This window comes from Aphelocoma coerulescens, chromosome 12, assembly GCF_041296385.1.
Source record: "Aphelocoma coerulescens isolate FSJ_1873_10779 chromosome 12, UR_Acoe_1.0, whole genome shotgun sequence".
Lineage (NCBI taxonomy): Eukaryota > Metazoa > Chordata > Aves > Passeriformes > Corvidae > Aphelocoma > Aphelocoma coerulescens.
Genome location: NC_091026.1, coordinates 14,314,753 through 14,329,924, shown reverse-complemented (window position 1 = coordinate 14,329,924; position 15,172 = coordinate 14,314,753). Strand labels below are relative to the sequence as shown.

General features: G+C 45.2%; 1 protein-coding gene across 8 annotated transcripts in view; it reads left to right on the top strand.

Moving 5' to 3' along the window:
- Nucleotides 1–15,172, top strand: part of CADPS (calcium dependent secretion activator) — a 210,823-nt gene that overhangs the window by 78,141 nt on the left and 117,510 nt on the right. For all 8 annotated transcript variants that reach the window (XM_069028361.1, XM_069028360.1, XM_069028367.1 and 5 more), the window contains exons 5-6: nt 260–496; nt 2,770–2,891. In XM_069028361.1, the coding sequence (XP_068884462.1) occupies nt 260–496; nt 2,770–2,891 (359 nt within the window). The remainder of the gene's footprint in view (nt 1–259; nt 497–2,769; nt 2,892–15,172) is intronic.

Below are 15,172 nucleotides of genomic sequence, written 5' to 3'. Positions count from 1 at the left end.
TTTGCAGATAGAAAAGTCAGTGAGATGTAAGTGCATGCAAGATACAGGGAAGTTGGACAAGTACCAAGTAGTAATTCTATGAAAAACTAGCAATAATGTTTCTACATTATCCAGGGGGAAGCTGTAATTTGACATCTGGTTTGTAGGAGTTCCCTGCTCACAAACCTCTGTAGATGCTCCTGAGAGATTCTTCCATTGCAACAAGTGGTTGTTGATTGTCACAAACATTCATTCTGTTGTGTTTGTTTCCAAATCCAAGGAGCGCAAGTTTCCCAAGTTTGTGTCCAAAGAAATGGAGAACATGTACATTGAGGAGCTGAAGTCATCTGTCAATCTCCTGATGGCAAATTTGGAGAGCATGCCTGTGTCTAAAGGAGGCTCTGAGTTCAAGCTGCAGAAGTTGAAACGTAGCCACAACACCTCAATAATTGACATGGGAGAGGAAAACGAGAACCAGCTTTCCAAGTCAGATGTTGTGTTGTCATTCTCCCTGGAGGTAAGCTACATGCACACAACAGTGTGCAGAGTTCATGGGAGTAAAAAGCACAGCAGCCAACTTCTGCTCAGTTCAAATTTAGGTTAGGTAGAGAGAGGTGAGTAGAAATCACTCTGTTTACTGGAAGCTTTGCCTGTGAATGAACACTGTGTCCTTTCAGGTGTCTCACCGTCTTGTTGGAACAATCTGTGTGATATACAGTGTCTGGCATTTCCTGATGATGTATATCAAATGGCTCAGAAATCTGCGTTATTAACTGACCTCTTAATGCAGTTTGTTACCAAGTGTAGCTCAGTAACCCTGAGCCTGTATTGTCCCCTAAAGCACTACAACACTGCAACACTGTAAATATCAGCATGTTTAACTATTGCCAGCTAGAGGTGTTGCTGTATTTCCCTGCAATAATTGCTTCTTCTTTGAAGAATTGTTAAAAATTGCTGGGGTTTTGAATTCACCCAACAGATTGGTTTGCAGTTTGTGTGGAAATATTATGCTCTGGTGGGTTGCTCTTTGCTCTCTGTTGTGCACTGACTTTCTGCTCAGCGCTCTGTCGAGCAGTTTGTCTGTGCAGCACAGGGGAAGGCAGGTGCTGCTGATGCCTCTGACACAGGCTGCCTCAGTCCTGGAACAGTAGCCCTTACTCAGTAGCCATTTTCAGCCAACTCAGTGGTTTTGTGCAAACACATTTGTGGTCTATTTGTAGGCATTATTTACTTTGAGGAGTCATCAGCTCACCTGTACAGAATTGTTGTTGTCTGTCAATGAGTGGGTTTATGTTACATTGTCAAAACAACTATCAGGATGGAGTCAAAAATGTAGGATGCAGAAAAATCAGAGTATTCTATTTTTGTGCAGTTTCCTGTTTATTTCTCTTCCTAGGGGGTCTCTTGTTATACATATCATGGGAATGCAAAACTTAACAACCCTGGTTGTCCAGTCTCAGAATTTAACTCATTAAATGTCTGAAACCATCTTTATAGTATTCAGTTCAGTCTCGTTTAAAACTAGGGCTGTGAAACCAGAGGTGGTGCCTTTAAGAGCAGCATCAAATAAGCCTGACTTCCAACCGTTCCCATATGGAGGGGCAGGGAACTATCACAAAGCAGTAGCCCCCTTTGTTGCAGAAGCTGTGCAGTGTGTACAGCTGTATGTGAAGGGACACCCTTACAATGGGGTGTCACAAATGCTTTGCTCCAGCTGAACCCCATCTGGTAGGAAGTCAGAGTCCAGTGAAGCACTGACTTCAGGAGCTGGCAGGTCTGGGCACTGCTGAGTGCACAAAACTCCTGCTGCAAGAAAGCTTTTACCAAAAATGTGCACTCTCAGAGGGTTTGTGGAGCTCTGTGTGCCAGGGAGAGGATCCTCAGCTCCAGACAGATCAGGAGACCTGAGGGGAGCAATTTTAAACCCCTGTGTATATAGTGCATAGATAGCTGTAATAAAACATGATCAGAAAGTCCCACAGTGCTTATTGTAGAAATGTTTAAGGTATGTGGTTAATGGAATTAATTACCTTTGAAAAAAGAAAAAAGGTTAATTACCACTGGAACTTAGGTGGTGATTTCTTAATAAGAAAGATTTTCTGTAAGTAAGATGAAGAAATATTTTTTTATTTTTTTACCAGAGCTGTAGAGTGACAGGACAAGGGGCACCAGTTTTAAACTGAAAGAGGGTAGATCTAGATTGAGTATAAAAAAGAAAATATTTTTGATGAAGGTGGTAGGACACTGGAACAGGGAACAACTGGGACGTAGGTGTTTCATCCTTGGCATTTTTGAAGGTCAGGTTGGATGAGGCTCTGAGCAACCTGATCTACTGAAAGATATCCTTGCCACAGCTTGGGGATTGGACCAGATGCTCTTCAAATGTCAAACCCAAACCATTCTATGATTAATATGGAAAATATGCTTTTGGCACAAGCTAAATAGTTGTGTGCTTTTTGTTTTTTTGGATTTCACATATTAAGGCACTTTTAGATGGGGCAGGACCATGTCTGTGAACCCCATCTCCTGAGGCTTGGTACAGCCCTGGACACCCAAGGGTTTCAGTGGGCCCATGTGAAGTCAGAGGGAATCCTGGTCCCCATACAGACCTGGCTGGTTGCCACAGTCCCCGCTCAGCCTAGGCAGTGCCATCGTCCCTGCCCACTTGCCACCGTGAGCATCCAGCAGCACCATGAAGGACCCCAGCACTGGCTGACCCTGTGGGTTCAGCAGCTGCAGCAAGGTCTGAAGGAAGCTGCTCCTCTTACATTTCTCCTTCTCTGCCTGCAGGTTGTCATCATGGAGGTGCAGGGTCTGAAGTCGCTGGCCCCCAACCGCATCGTGTATTGCACCATGGAAGTTGAAGGTGGGGAGAAACTGCAGACGGACCAGGCTGAAGCCTCAAAGCCAACGTAAGCTTTGCTTTGCTCTTTGGTGTCTCCACCACGCTCTCCTCTGCCCCATCTCTGTGCTGCTGAGTCACTGCAGATAGCTCTGGCTCCTGCATGGTGAGGGCAGAGGGGACTCTCAGAAGCAGAGGAGAAACATGGCCTTCCACACGTGCAGAGTGTTGTCCTGCAGCTAAGAATGGCACATAAGCCCTGGCCGAGGGGAAAAAAGTATTAATGAGAGGCTTATGTCTCGTGTAGCCATGGAGACATACATTTGTGCCTATACGTAAATGCTTTACTAAATAGGGATGGAGTTAAGCATGTGCTTAGATAAGTACTTGTCTGAGTGTCCATCTGGGCTGGTACCATCAGGTATAGGTACATTATCTTGTCCTCACTGTCAGGGTTTTGGCAGTCCTATGAGAAAGGGAACAGCTGGCAGGGACACAGTCTGGCAGCCACAGCCAGAGGTGGAAGAGAGGAGCTGGGAAAAGCTTCAAGTGACTCAGTTAAAGCTTTATCTGAGGCCTCTCTGGCCCAGTCCCATTCAAAGGCAGAATCTTGTTCTGTCTTCTTTGACCTTGTCCCCAAATCCCAACTTTTGACCCCATACTTGGCTTTCTTTTGTCTTACCTGGCTGTTGTTAAGCGCCTACCAGTAGTGATTGGTCTTTGTTATTTGGAAGGAGAAAATGATGAATGGCTTATTTCCTTTCCAGTTTGTGGGATTAGTTAACTGGAACCCCTATGGACTTGAGACAATTTTTCTCTGGATGACTGCAGAGATTTCACACTTAAATTCTCAGTGTGCTTCCTCACAGTGGAGAATTGCTAAGGTGGTATGAAGCCTCCTCCAGGAGTAGGGAGCACTGCTATTGTGCTCATATTCCATTCCCAGTGGCCAGTCCTCAGTGGTGTTTTGCCAGAAACTTCTCAAGCTCATGGAAGGGAATCCAGAACCACCTGGCTGCAAGACATGGGAGTGCACAAGCACTGCAGGCAGCTTAGGGGCAGTGGAGGGAGGCAGGACAGAGCAGAGCCAAGGACAGGCTGCCTTCCCTCTGTCGCTGTCCTCTCACAGAGGTACAGAAATTGCCTCATGCCCTGCGCTGCACCAGAGCAGCAGGAATCTGCAGTAAGCAATTCAAAAACAATATTCCAAATCAGGGAAAGTGCTGCTGCCTGGCTTACTTTTCAATTTGCTTTGAAATCTCCTTTAGAGAAGGAAGGAAGAGAGCTGTGCTTGGAGCAAAATTTCCATGAGAACCTACAATTGTCACTATTTTAGGTATTCTTAGTGCTTCGGTGAAGAAAGTTGGGCTTTATTTAGTGGAAATTACTACTATTCATACTGAAAAAGCACACTTCTGAGTTACATGTACTTGTTTAGATGGTCTGTTCATCCCACTTTTGCTCAAAGGGTCTGCCTTTCCATACACAGGTCTTCTTACTGCGAGAAGTAGGACCATTACTATGAGAATTGCTTTCAAAATAAGACCTGCAGGAATGAACTCTTTATTTGAGTGGGTCTTTTTATTATAATTAAATGTACAGTGTCTGGGCATGAAGCTATCAGCCCTCAAGAAAATGCAACCAACACTGAGTGCTGCGGTGTGATAAAAGTTATGCAAGTGTATCACACTCATCCTCTCTCTCCACTGGCCTGTGATCCAGGCTTAAAGTCTTCTGGATTGCTCCAGCACTTGGGCTGATCTATGGAAATGGCTTAGGAGGGGAGTAGGTTTGATGGTTGTATTCCTAGAGGATCCTAGGACCTTTTCATTCCAGAACCAAAGACCAGCCAAGCTGAGGCCCCAGAATAACGTTCACAGACATCAGAGCCATCACAAAAAGCTTGTCTTTTATTCCTCTCTGCTTTAGAGGTGTTTCTTTCACCTTGCTTCCCCTCCCAGGCACAGCAGCATAGACAGAGGAAACAAAAGTCCTGTGAAAGCAGTTTACTGTACCTAAGTTCTCCTTTAGAGATCAAAAGAGAGAATGAACCAAATGTGACATGTTTGTCATCTTGCTTAATACAAGACTTGAAGGCCCTTAGGTACTCTGGTGATGAGGGCAGTGATAGAAACAGCTCAGAGGAGTTTTTGGTGCATTTTTGAGCAGTTCTGCCTTAGAAACAAAAGATTTATGGCCAGGCAAAACAGCCTTCTGAAGTGCTAGTTTAGATGCCAACATCAGTCTCACTGAGGTAATATACACCATGTTTGCTTCCGTACTTTTTATAATAAGCAAGCCACCCCTAAAGAAAGGAAGCAGTTCAGTGAGGTCATGAGGGACTGCTTGCTGCCCAGAATCCCAGGATTTGTGTGCTTTGGCAGAGGATGCTGCCTTGCCTGGGGGTGAGGAACACTTGGGGATTTTGAGCCTCAGCACTATGGAACTGTAAACACTGAAGCAAGTTACCTCTGTACATCCCAGAAGTTTTATATCTCAGAGGTTCAAAAAATGTGGGTTAAGCACCCATGCTCCGAATATGCAGTGAATACAGTTCTGGAAACAGGCAGCAGTTTTAAACTTCCAGCCTTGAAACGGAAATTCAGCTTTGCCATTGTCTGGAGGCTCTACAGGCTACAAAAGACTAAATTTCCTGTAAGCATCAGGGGAGGAAAATTACGTTTGAACAGTAAGATTCACTGGAAGACTTCACTTTTCTATGACAGCCCTGTGTCCTGGGGTGGAGAGTGTTACAGGGCCACTCAACCTTGTAGGACATCTTTCACCTAACTCATGGAATTGTTCACTATATTCTCATGTGTCCTTGAAATGCCAGCCCTCAGCTAGAGCACCCAAGTCACAGCACACTGGTGATGGTGGCTGCTCCTCAGCTCAATGCCATGCCAGGAGTTCCAGCCTAGGTTCCACATCTCTAATGGCAAAAGGCAATTTGCCAGCCAGCGAAGGATTTCCAAAAGCACCGGTCTAGGTCTGTGAGAGATTTTCTTCCGTCTTTCTGGTGCAAAACCAGCAGTCTTTGAGAAGAAAGCATCTTAATGACTTTGGAGCTTGAATCCTGTTTGCAGCTCTTGCGAGAGGCAGGGCAGCAGCAGGGTTAGCAGCCACACATACCAAGTGATCAGATGAGTTGTGTGCAAGGAGTGTGTTTTTTTGGGATGAAAGTAAATACTGGCCTTCTATTTCTTCTCAGGCTTCATGTTGGATTCCTGACATTTTAAGCCCAATCCCTTCATGTGAGGATTATCTCCCTCAGCACAGATGCAGGGGATAGCACAGTTCTAGAGAAAGCCAGACCTGAAATAGCAAGGTTCATCAGATCAAGCTTGCAGTGTTTTATTAGTAGTGTTTTTAATAAGTTGTGTAAGAAAAAGCTTTTGTGTATTATGGCCTAACACACAGATGCCTCTAAAAGATATCCCAAATCCCAGTTTAAGAAGGTTTTTACTTCATTTCATGCTGGAACTGTATTCTTGCAGATGGCTGTGGGGTTTATACTCCTCCCCCCTTCCCTGCATACCTGCCTGTGGTCTGCCCTCTGCGTGTCTCCAAAATGCCCTTCCAGGAGCTGTGTTAGTAGTGCTGCTGTTTGTGCAGCCTGAGAGCAGGGTTGTCAAGGGATTTGGAAATAGCACAAAAGATCCAGCCAAAACCCCCTGTCCTAAAGTGTCTAGAGAAGCTGCTGGATATATTTAAACAGTGACCTGTGCTTGTAGCAGTGCTCATGGTCAGCATCTTACATCACCTTTCTCTGATGTGAGCAGAACAAAAGAAAGAGACCCAAACAACAGCAAGGACCTATGTGCCATGTGAATAAATGCTATAGATTCACCTGGACTTAGTTTGGCATCCAGATAAGTCTCATTCTCTCTCCTCTCACAGTAGTGAAAATTGGGTGTTCCTGCATTGAACTGAGCTGAACCATTTGGGGTAAAAGCAGTAAATACTAGTGGGGAAGAATCTGGCCAACCTTTCTGTGCATTTGACATGCCAAGAAGGGACAGGGGTGTGGGCTGCTCCTCTGAAAGTTGTTTTCATTTTGATGTTATATATCCCACTTGCAGAGCAGTCTCTTCAGTCCTAGTGCAAGGGTTGTGCAGTAGCTCAGAGAATGAGAACTGAGGATGAAGCTTATTGTTTTCTGAAGGAGGAAAGACTACTCTTTATTGCTTGGGATTTTTTTCCATGTAGTTTTCTTCAGCATGTGCTGTAGGGCAGTGCTGGAGAAAGGACACTCAATGGGTCTCATCTGACTCCATGCCACGTCTTGTGTTTGTCATGACCAAGGGCTTGAGCCTTGTGCCCTTTCCAGAAATTCACTCTTGCTAAAGTAATGTCTTTGGTAAACTTCTAAACCTGTCCCATCTCCTTTCCCTAAGCCACCTCCCTAGGAGATGGGAGTGTCTGGTTTTATCTTTGTGCTTGCTCTGATGCTGCTTCCTGATTTGTTCCAAGGTGCTGTGACAGCTCTGCTGCTTATCTCTGCTGCAACAGGCTGCTCTTGTTCACATCCCTCCACCAAACCTCTAAGCTTATCACTCAGCCACAGTTTTTGTTTCAAATTGGTGTGCCACATCCATCAGAGCCCGCTGCCTGACCATGAAGAGAGACAGGACCTGCACAGCATCCTTCCGTAGTGCTGTTCAGTCACCTTCTCCTTCTGGGAGATGGGCACTGAGCAGCAAAGAGAGAAGCCCTGTGGGAAGGGAGGCTGGCAAGTGGGGATGCTTTCTCTGTCTGTGGAAGGGGAAAATCTGATCTTTTCATTCAGGAACCCCCTGCCTCAGGCCCTGGAGTTTCAAGTGATGCCCGATGGCTTTGCACAGAGAGGAGTGTGATAGGAGTGTTCTGTCACTGTCAGTGTTTTGCTGCCGTGGTTTGTTGGGAGATGCCATGAACACTCCCCAGTGGTAAAATGAGAAAAGTCCTTCTGAGATGCATAAATTCCAGATAAATATTCCATATAACTAATTTGACTCTGCTAAACTAAAGGGGTTTATGTTGATGTGAGTGAGAGTAGAGTTTAATTCTTGTTGTGCATCCCTCAGTACAGCTGTTGTTGCCAGGCCTGGTACATCTCTTCCATACATGGCAAAGCTCAGGCACAGGTCCTATGTGGCTACACAGTTTTAAGCAAACATTCCTATTTAGGTTTGCATGCTTAGCTAAGCCCTGTGTAAGCAAAATTCATGATGCTGGGTGAAAAACAAGGCAAAAGGAAATTTTAAGAAATAGCTGCTTTTTCTTGCTTTTTTTCCCCTCCTCCTCACTCCTCTAATTGGCTTCAGCATTAAATATAAGCTGTCTTAATTACCCACACTCATTGGATTGCCTTTCCAGTCACATGACTTCATTTCACAGCTGTGCAGATGTTTGCTGCTCTTTCTCCTTAGGGAACCTTTGGGAGCCTTAGGAATGTGTTAAAGCAAGTCACTGGGTACAGCAAAACCAGACACCATTGCTTGTGAGGTACAGTCCTTGTTCCTGGGGTGAGGCTCGGAGCAGAGGGTCAGTCTGCCCCAAGGCATCTGTTGGGGAAATGTCTTCCAGGAGAGGTCTTCAGCTTTGGTCTCTGTGAGCATGGTGCAGATGCCCTGAGCCTGTGATGCTGCTGGGCTAAGAGGTGACAATGACAGGGACAGGGACTTCAGGGCAGTTGCTTTTAGCCCCTGTGTCTAAGGCTGAAGGGTGCAAAGTGGTGTCCAAATCCCTGACACAGGTTTTCTTCACTTACAGCTATTTAGGATGCCTAGGAGGCAGTTTTCTGATGAGACTGTGCATGACTTTGCACCTGAAGGGTTCTGCCGTTAGCTTGGTTTGACCTGCTCTTCAAATCCCCTTTTATGTGACAGTATTTACATAATGCTTCTGAGATTTATGCTGTGATGTTCCCATTCCTGAAAGTGGAGGCTTTGGACAAGTCATTAAGCACAGCAAAATATGCACTAAAAGGTTATTACCCAAGTGCAAGCATGTGATCTATTATGGCAAGTCTTCATGCAAGTGATTTACTACCCTTTTTAATTAGGAATTCAGAACCTTTTCTGATGCTCCTTCATAGCTGTTCTGTAGGGCTGGTTCTTATCCAGCTCAGCCACTCTGGGACAAAAATTCTGCTTTAGATTAAGCAGCTGAGTTTTTCTCCAGAATAAAGGCAAGATCCCATAGGGATTCCCTTACTCTGACTGTCACTCAGACAGCCACACCGCTGTGGAGGAGCCTCCTGGCAGCTGTGGAATACTCTGCTGGGACTGTGGATGGTGATCCCAGCTGTGGCCCTGTTCCCAAAGGTCTCATGTGCAGTCCGTGCTGTCCTGTACTACACTGTTGCACTAAAAGCTTGTGTTGAAGAATATTGAAGGCTTGTTTCTTTACACTTACCCCTTTTACTTGGTTTCTTCCAGTATCAAGTAAGTGCAAGCTCTGACTGTGTTTTCCCTGACTTTTAGAACACACATAGCATTGCTTTCACATGGATTCTCTGGTATCTAGTAAGGGTTGAGCTCATGCACCTTCTCTTTCACAGATGAATGTCTTACTTTTCTTGCCAGCTGTCTAATTTCTTGAGTGTTCCTATGCACTTGGGAATTACGTATTCCTGTGATAGCACATACATTCAAATTTAAGTCTTCCAGAAGGCATGATGATGCCCAAGGCGATTTTCATCGACACCTATCTGCTTCATAACTCCAATGCTTGCAACCTTGAGATGGGGATAGGAAAAACCAAAAGGACATTGAAATGAGATTGAGATTCTGAATCTGCACTATCTGAAATAGTGCTTGATTAAGAGGAGGACTGCAAAATGCGAGTTCTGGGATATGTTCAGTCATGCTGTTTATTGCTCATAGTAGGTGTTCTCAAAAAAAATTAAGCCATGCCTTAGTGTAAGTTCTGCACATTTGCCCAGGGAAAGGCAGGGGATGAGACATGTGAAAGGGCCCAGTTGCTGGTTTATTTATTAAGTGCTGTGTACAAGTAGTGCACATTATTATTTAACGGGGGGCGCTGCTATTGCTGCAAGGCAGTGTAGGGAGTTAGAGAACACGCTTTAAAGAACTGGCACTGTGCCTGCTGCTGTCTGGACAAAGCCCTGGAATGGTGAAATGAGAAGACCAACCTTGACAGTGATTTTTCGACATTTTAGGTGTCCTTTCTGGGAAATGAAGGTAGAGTGACTGGCTTTGTGAATGTGCTGCATCTCCCAACAAACCACAGAACTAAGTGTAAAAGCACTTAAAGGGAGCAACGTACTGTTGTCATTACGTGGACAAGGAGGACAAGACATGCTTATGGAGAGAGGAGCTTGCAGATGGCTGGGTGGGCATCACCTGCTAGAATTGTCCACCCATCCCCACTGACCCAGGAGATGCTAGTGTGACTTTGCTTCTAGCTGTCAGAAGTTAGGCAAGGCAAACCCAGGTGTCTGGCTGGATTTGGGCTTATTGTCATGAATCCTGGCTTAGAAAAATGTAGGACAGCAACAATGTGAGTGGTGGCACAACAAAAGATGGTCTCACTCTTCTTGTTCCTCCTTTTAGCTGATTTTGGAAGGGTACCTTGTGTTGTTTTCTGCTGTTTACATTGAGAAAACATACAAGTTTTATAAAGGAGAGTCTAGATTATGTTGGCACAAACTAGTAACCTGTATTTTCAGGCAGAGGATTTCTGTCTCCTTTTCTGTGGTCTCTGCTTATGAGATACTAAGTTTCTGTAAATCTGGCAGGGTATAGCCTTATTAAGTGCAAAATCATGTCCTCTGCAGTTGTGCTTTCTTCCAGGGTGACAAGATTTGATAGAAGTGATTAATCATATTTGAATTTAATCATTCTGTGAAGTGAGCAGCTCTATGGCTGGTTCAATGGAGCCTTTTTGGCCAAAGGAAACTTTGATTAGCATGTGTGTGGCATTGAAGTCACCCTATTCAAGAAGTGGTCACAGACACAGGCAGTAAATGTACACAGGCATTTAATGAATGAAACTGTAAACTCATGCTGTATCCAAAGCAGATACACTGATGGAGCACATACAGTAGGCAGCCCTTGTAAAAGCAATTTTTCTTTCAGTTCAGACCTCCCAGTAAAACAGTGCTGGGCTTTCATTTCCATTTCCTCCTGCTGAGTTTTTCTCTTCTAATTGTGATAGTATTAAGCAAGAGCTCAGGACATTTGAAAAGCAGTCATCATTTAAATCATGGCAAGTAATCATGCAACTTTTTTTTTTTTGTTCTTCCCTGTTAATACCCAAAAAATTGTGGTGAATAGCACTGGCACAATTTTGCACCCAAAGCAGCTGAGGGATTTCTGCTGCAGAGTCCAGCCCCGGGTGCAGCAGTCTAGGAGGGGTGTGTGGTCCTGAGCTAGGTGCAGGCATGGCAGAGGGACATCTCTGGGGCAGGAATGCCATCTCGTGGCCATAAATAGCTATTATGTGATTAAATCCACCTCCCTTTTTCCTTCCTCATGACACTTCCCCAGTGTATCAGTCATTCTCAGGAAACACAAATCAAGCTGTATTTTCTGCATAGCAAAGTTCATTCCTTTTTGGGTTCCTAAAGCTGTGCGCTTGACTTCAGCAGCTCCTCTTGGCTGTGGTGCCCTGTGCTGGCACTGGAACAGGATCTGTGGGGACTGTGTGTGAGCCACAAGCAGATCAAGAGCAGACCTTTGCAGGCTTTGCTTTGCTGCAGTCTCTGTCAGCTTTATCCTATTCCTTCTGCACCTTGCACAATCAGGCACAGATGTGATGCTCTCCGAGACATATTTCTCTCTCAGCTGGCAGCGTAGTGCTGCCGTAGCCAGTTTGAGGATGTGGGAGTTGCAGCTCCTGGAGGGAGAGATGATCTGGTACTGCTGTCTGCATGATGTTAAGCAAGATGGTGTCTGCATGTGTGACACATACATTGTGTCTCAGAACAGTGGAAACAGAAAATGAATAGATCATGAAATGCTTGAGGTTGGAACACCTTCTTAGCTGCTGTAGAAGGAGCCCAGTCCTTAGCAATGCACTGTCTCTGCTCACCTTTTAAATAACACCATAGTGCTTTCTGCAGTGGTATTTTTGGGAAAATAAACACCCTTTTTGTAAGCAAAATATTTACCAGTGGTGCTCTATTCTAGCAGAGGGAGTGTTGTATGCTCGGCAGGAATTAAGGTGCCATGGGAAACGATGGATTTACTCAGAGTACCGTTGGGTTATCCCATCAGAGCAGACGTCTGTGCTCTATGCAGAGACATGGCCTTGCTTGGTGTTCCATGGCTCCAGGCAAGGCAGGTACAGCCACCTCTGCCAGCCAGTGCCTGCAAGAATGTTGACTTGTCAGCACCTGCATGGGTGCTGCATCACTGAAAGCGGGTTTTAAATCATTGCAGAGTCTGTGCGGGAAAGTCTAGGAGGAATCAAATCTGTTTGTGCTGTCACTCCCACTTCAGCTCAGCTTATTCTGAGGGGATGGGACTGAAAGGCTGTTCTGGCAGGAGAAAAGGAGGGGAGGAAACAAATGTAAACAAAAATAGGCTGCATTGTCAATCTGTGTCTGATGTCTTTTGTTACCCTGTTTTGAAGGTGAGCAAACACATCAAAGTTTTACCGTGGGAGGAATGCCAGAGGAGGCTCAGCAGCCCTTGGGAATCAAGATGTGTTATGCATGCAAACCATTTTCAATGCAGGCAGAATGGAAAGGTGCCTTTCTTAGCACCTGAGTGCTAAGAAAGAGAGCAATGTATATGGATCTATATGTGTTGAGACTTTAATTTCAAATCTTTTTTGTGAACCTGCAGCAGTCACCTCCAGCACCCCTTTCTAGCAGTGGAAAGACAGGGGCCCTTTCTGTCAGGCATCATTTCATCTGCTTGCTGCTTCTAAATTGGGATGAGGCAAATTAAGGCCTACCTCTACTGACTTAATTAGATCTCTCCTTACTGCACTAGCAGGAGCCCAAAGAAGGTGACTGAGGCACATGTACACAAGAGTACAGTCCACTAAATTTGTGGGTTTTCAACTGAGGTTTGTAGTCCTACTGCAGTTAAGTCACAAACCAGTTTGTAGCTGTCCCCAGCACAGCATCTCCAAACTGGCAGTTGTTTATGGCATTTTCCTGCTGAAACAGAGTTGTGTGTGGAGTTGTGTATGAATCCCACAGATCTCCAGCTGTGTGACCCAGCCTGTGGGTTTTCTTGGAGTGCCTAAAAAAAGCCTGAATTCTTCTGTGCCTTTGGGTATTTTTGAGTCCCAAAGAACAAACAAAAAACCTATTATCCATTGCCATTACTCACAAGAGCTGCAAAGAGTACATATTTTCCAAAGGCTTTGGGATACCCTGCTTCTATTTATTATGGATTTGTGACCCAGCTGGTGCAGGTGTGAGTACCTGCCTCTGCCATGTGTCATGGATACATCTGTGGTGCCACATCCCTGCCAGTTCAGTGCCTCACCAGCCCAGCTCCTTACAAGGAGATGTCAGCTCTTCCAGCCTCTGCTTGTGAAGGGCTCACCATTGTCTCGTTTATGGTGTTCCTAGAAGTTCCCAAGCACTCTTTTCATTTTTAAAAATGGGTATTTTCATCCTGGTGGGATTAATGCCATCCCTGCATCAAGTTTTGCTGTTGAGCTAAGTCTGTGTGTGCTCAATTATAATGAACTACTGCCTCCATGTATGGGCAAGGAAAGTTCAGAAAGATCACTGATAACTGTGGTCATCAACCTCTTGTTCGTGTTTTTGAATGGCTGGTATAGATAAAGCATTAGAGAATTTAGTAAAAAGCTTTCCTGTGTGCTTCATCATATATAGTTAACTGTTAAACATACTTTAAACCTGGTTATTTTCCTCCTCACTTGTGTCTCTAGAAATATGTAGAAAAGAAACACAGCTTAGCATTACATTGGAGGAAAACGTGTGCTACTCCATCAGCTGCATGAAGGTAGGTTAGCTCAATGCCTGGTGTGCTTCTGCTCTAACTCTGTTTTCCCAGTGCTCAAGCATGGGCATACAGGATTTATGGCCCAAGATTTAAAGGTCTCTTCTGGGAGGGGAGGAATGTGCTAAAGTAATAAAACCATCATTTGTTAGACAGGATTTCTGGAAGAACTAAATTGAGACTGTAGCATTTCAGTCTCCAGTGATGAAGTGGGATCTGAACTCTCCATCCTCAGAGCAGCATCCAGATCCAGCAGGGACCATGACTGGGCACCACGGTAAGATAAGAAACCAAGGCTGGATTAAAAGCATCACACCACACAAGGTTAAGCAGTTACCAAGCCCAGGCAGTGTCTGTCAGGCTGCTGTCTGTGCTGCCCTCTCGAAGAGCTTCCCTTCACCAGCCAGCTCACTTTGGAGACCAAGCTACAAGTACACCATGAGGGACACAGACATGCCAGAAGAGGAGAGATGAGGGTTGTGAATGAGGAGAAGTGCATGAAGCACAACCCTCTCCACCAGCACTGCACAAAGGAGGGAGGCAGCCAGACTGGGCAGTCATTGCATCCTCACCAGATCCCACTCTGACAGTAGAGGACAGCAAGGGAGGCTAAACTGGCCTTGCAACTGTTGTCCCAAACATGGTCACATATACTAAAGACCTTTCAGCTGGACCTCTGTGCCCTTGTACACAGGCAACTGGCTGTGCAGGAGGGTGGGTGATGCTGCTGCTGGTTTTGGTGACCCTGCAGGGATGGAAGCAGCCTTCCATGTCCTACCTTTCCAAGGACGTGTTCCTGGCTTGGGAGGGACAGGCACTACTACTGAGTTGGTTAATTTGGAAAAACTATACTGAACAGGTGGCTCAATAAATTCCTGGAAATCTGGCCAGCATGTTGGAATATTGTTCTGCAAGACTTTTTTACTTAAGTGGTGAATTTATTGGAACAAGGCAGAAGGGCAACATCTCTGGCAGGGAAGATCTGTCCCAGGATACTGCTGTGTCCATTAAGTGTCATGTGCACCTGGAGTGAGCTCACTTGAGGGACAGCATAGCTCTCCTTTAGTACACATTTTTAGTTTCATTTTCTGATTTTTTTATGTTTATTCTGTGCAAGCTGAAGAGGGATAAAAGGTGCCCTCTGGTAATTTTGAAGTCCTTGAGAACTGGTCATAGATGACATTTAGATGGAAAGCACATGGCTCTGCAGCTGCTCCCCTGTTAGCCTGGTTAGCAGGGCTGATTCATGACCCAGCAATATAACCAGTTACACTTGTTCATAATTTATAGAAATCACAGACATCAGTGTTCTGGCTACATCAAGTTACAAGAGCATTGTTGGAAGAAGGGTGACTGCTTCAAATTAGGCAGGGGCTGAGCAGACTTGCTGGAGACTACAGTATATGAATGAAAGAAT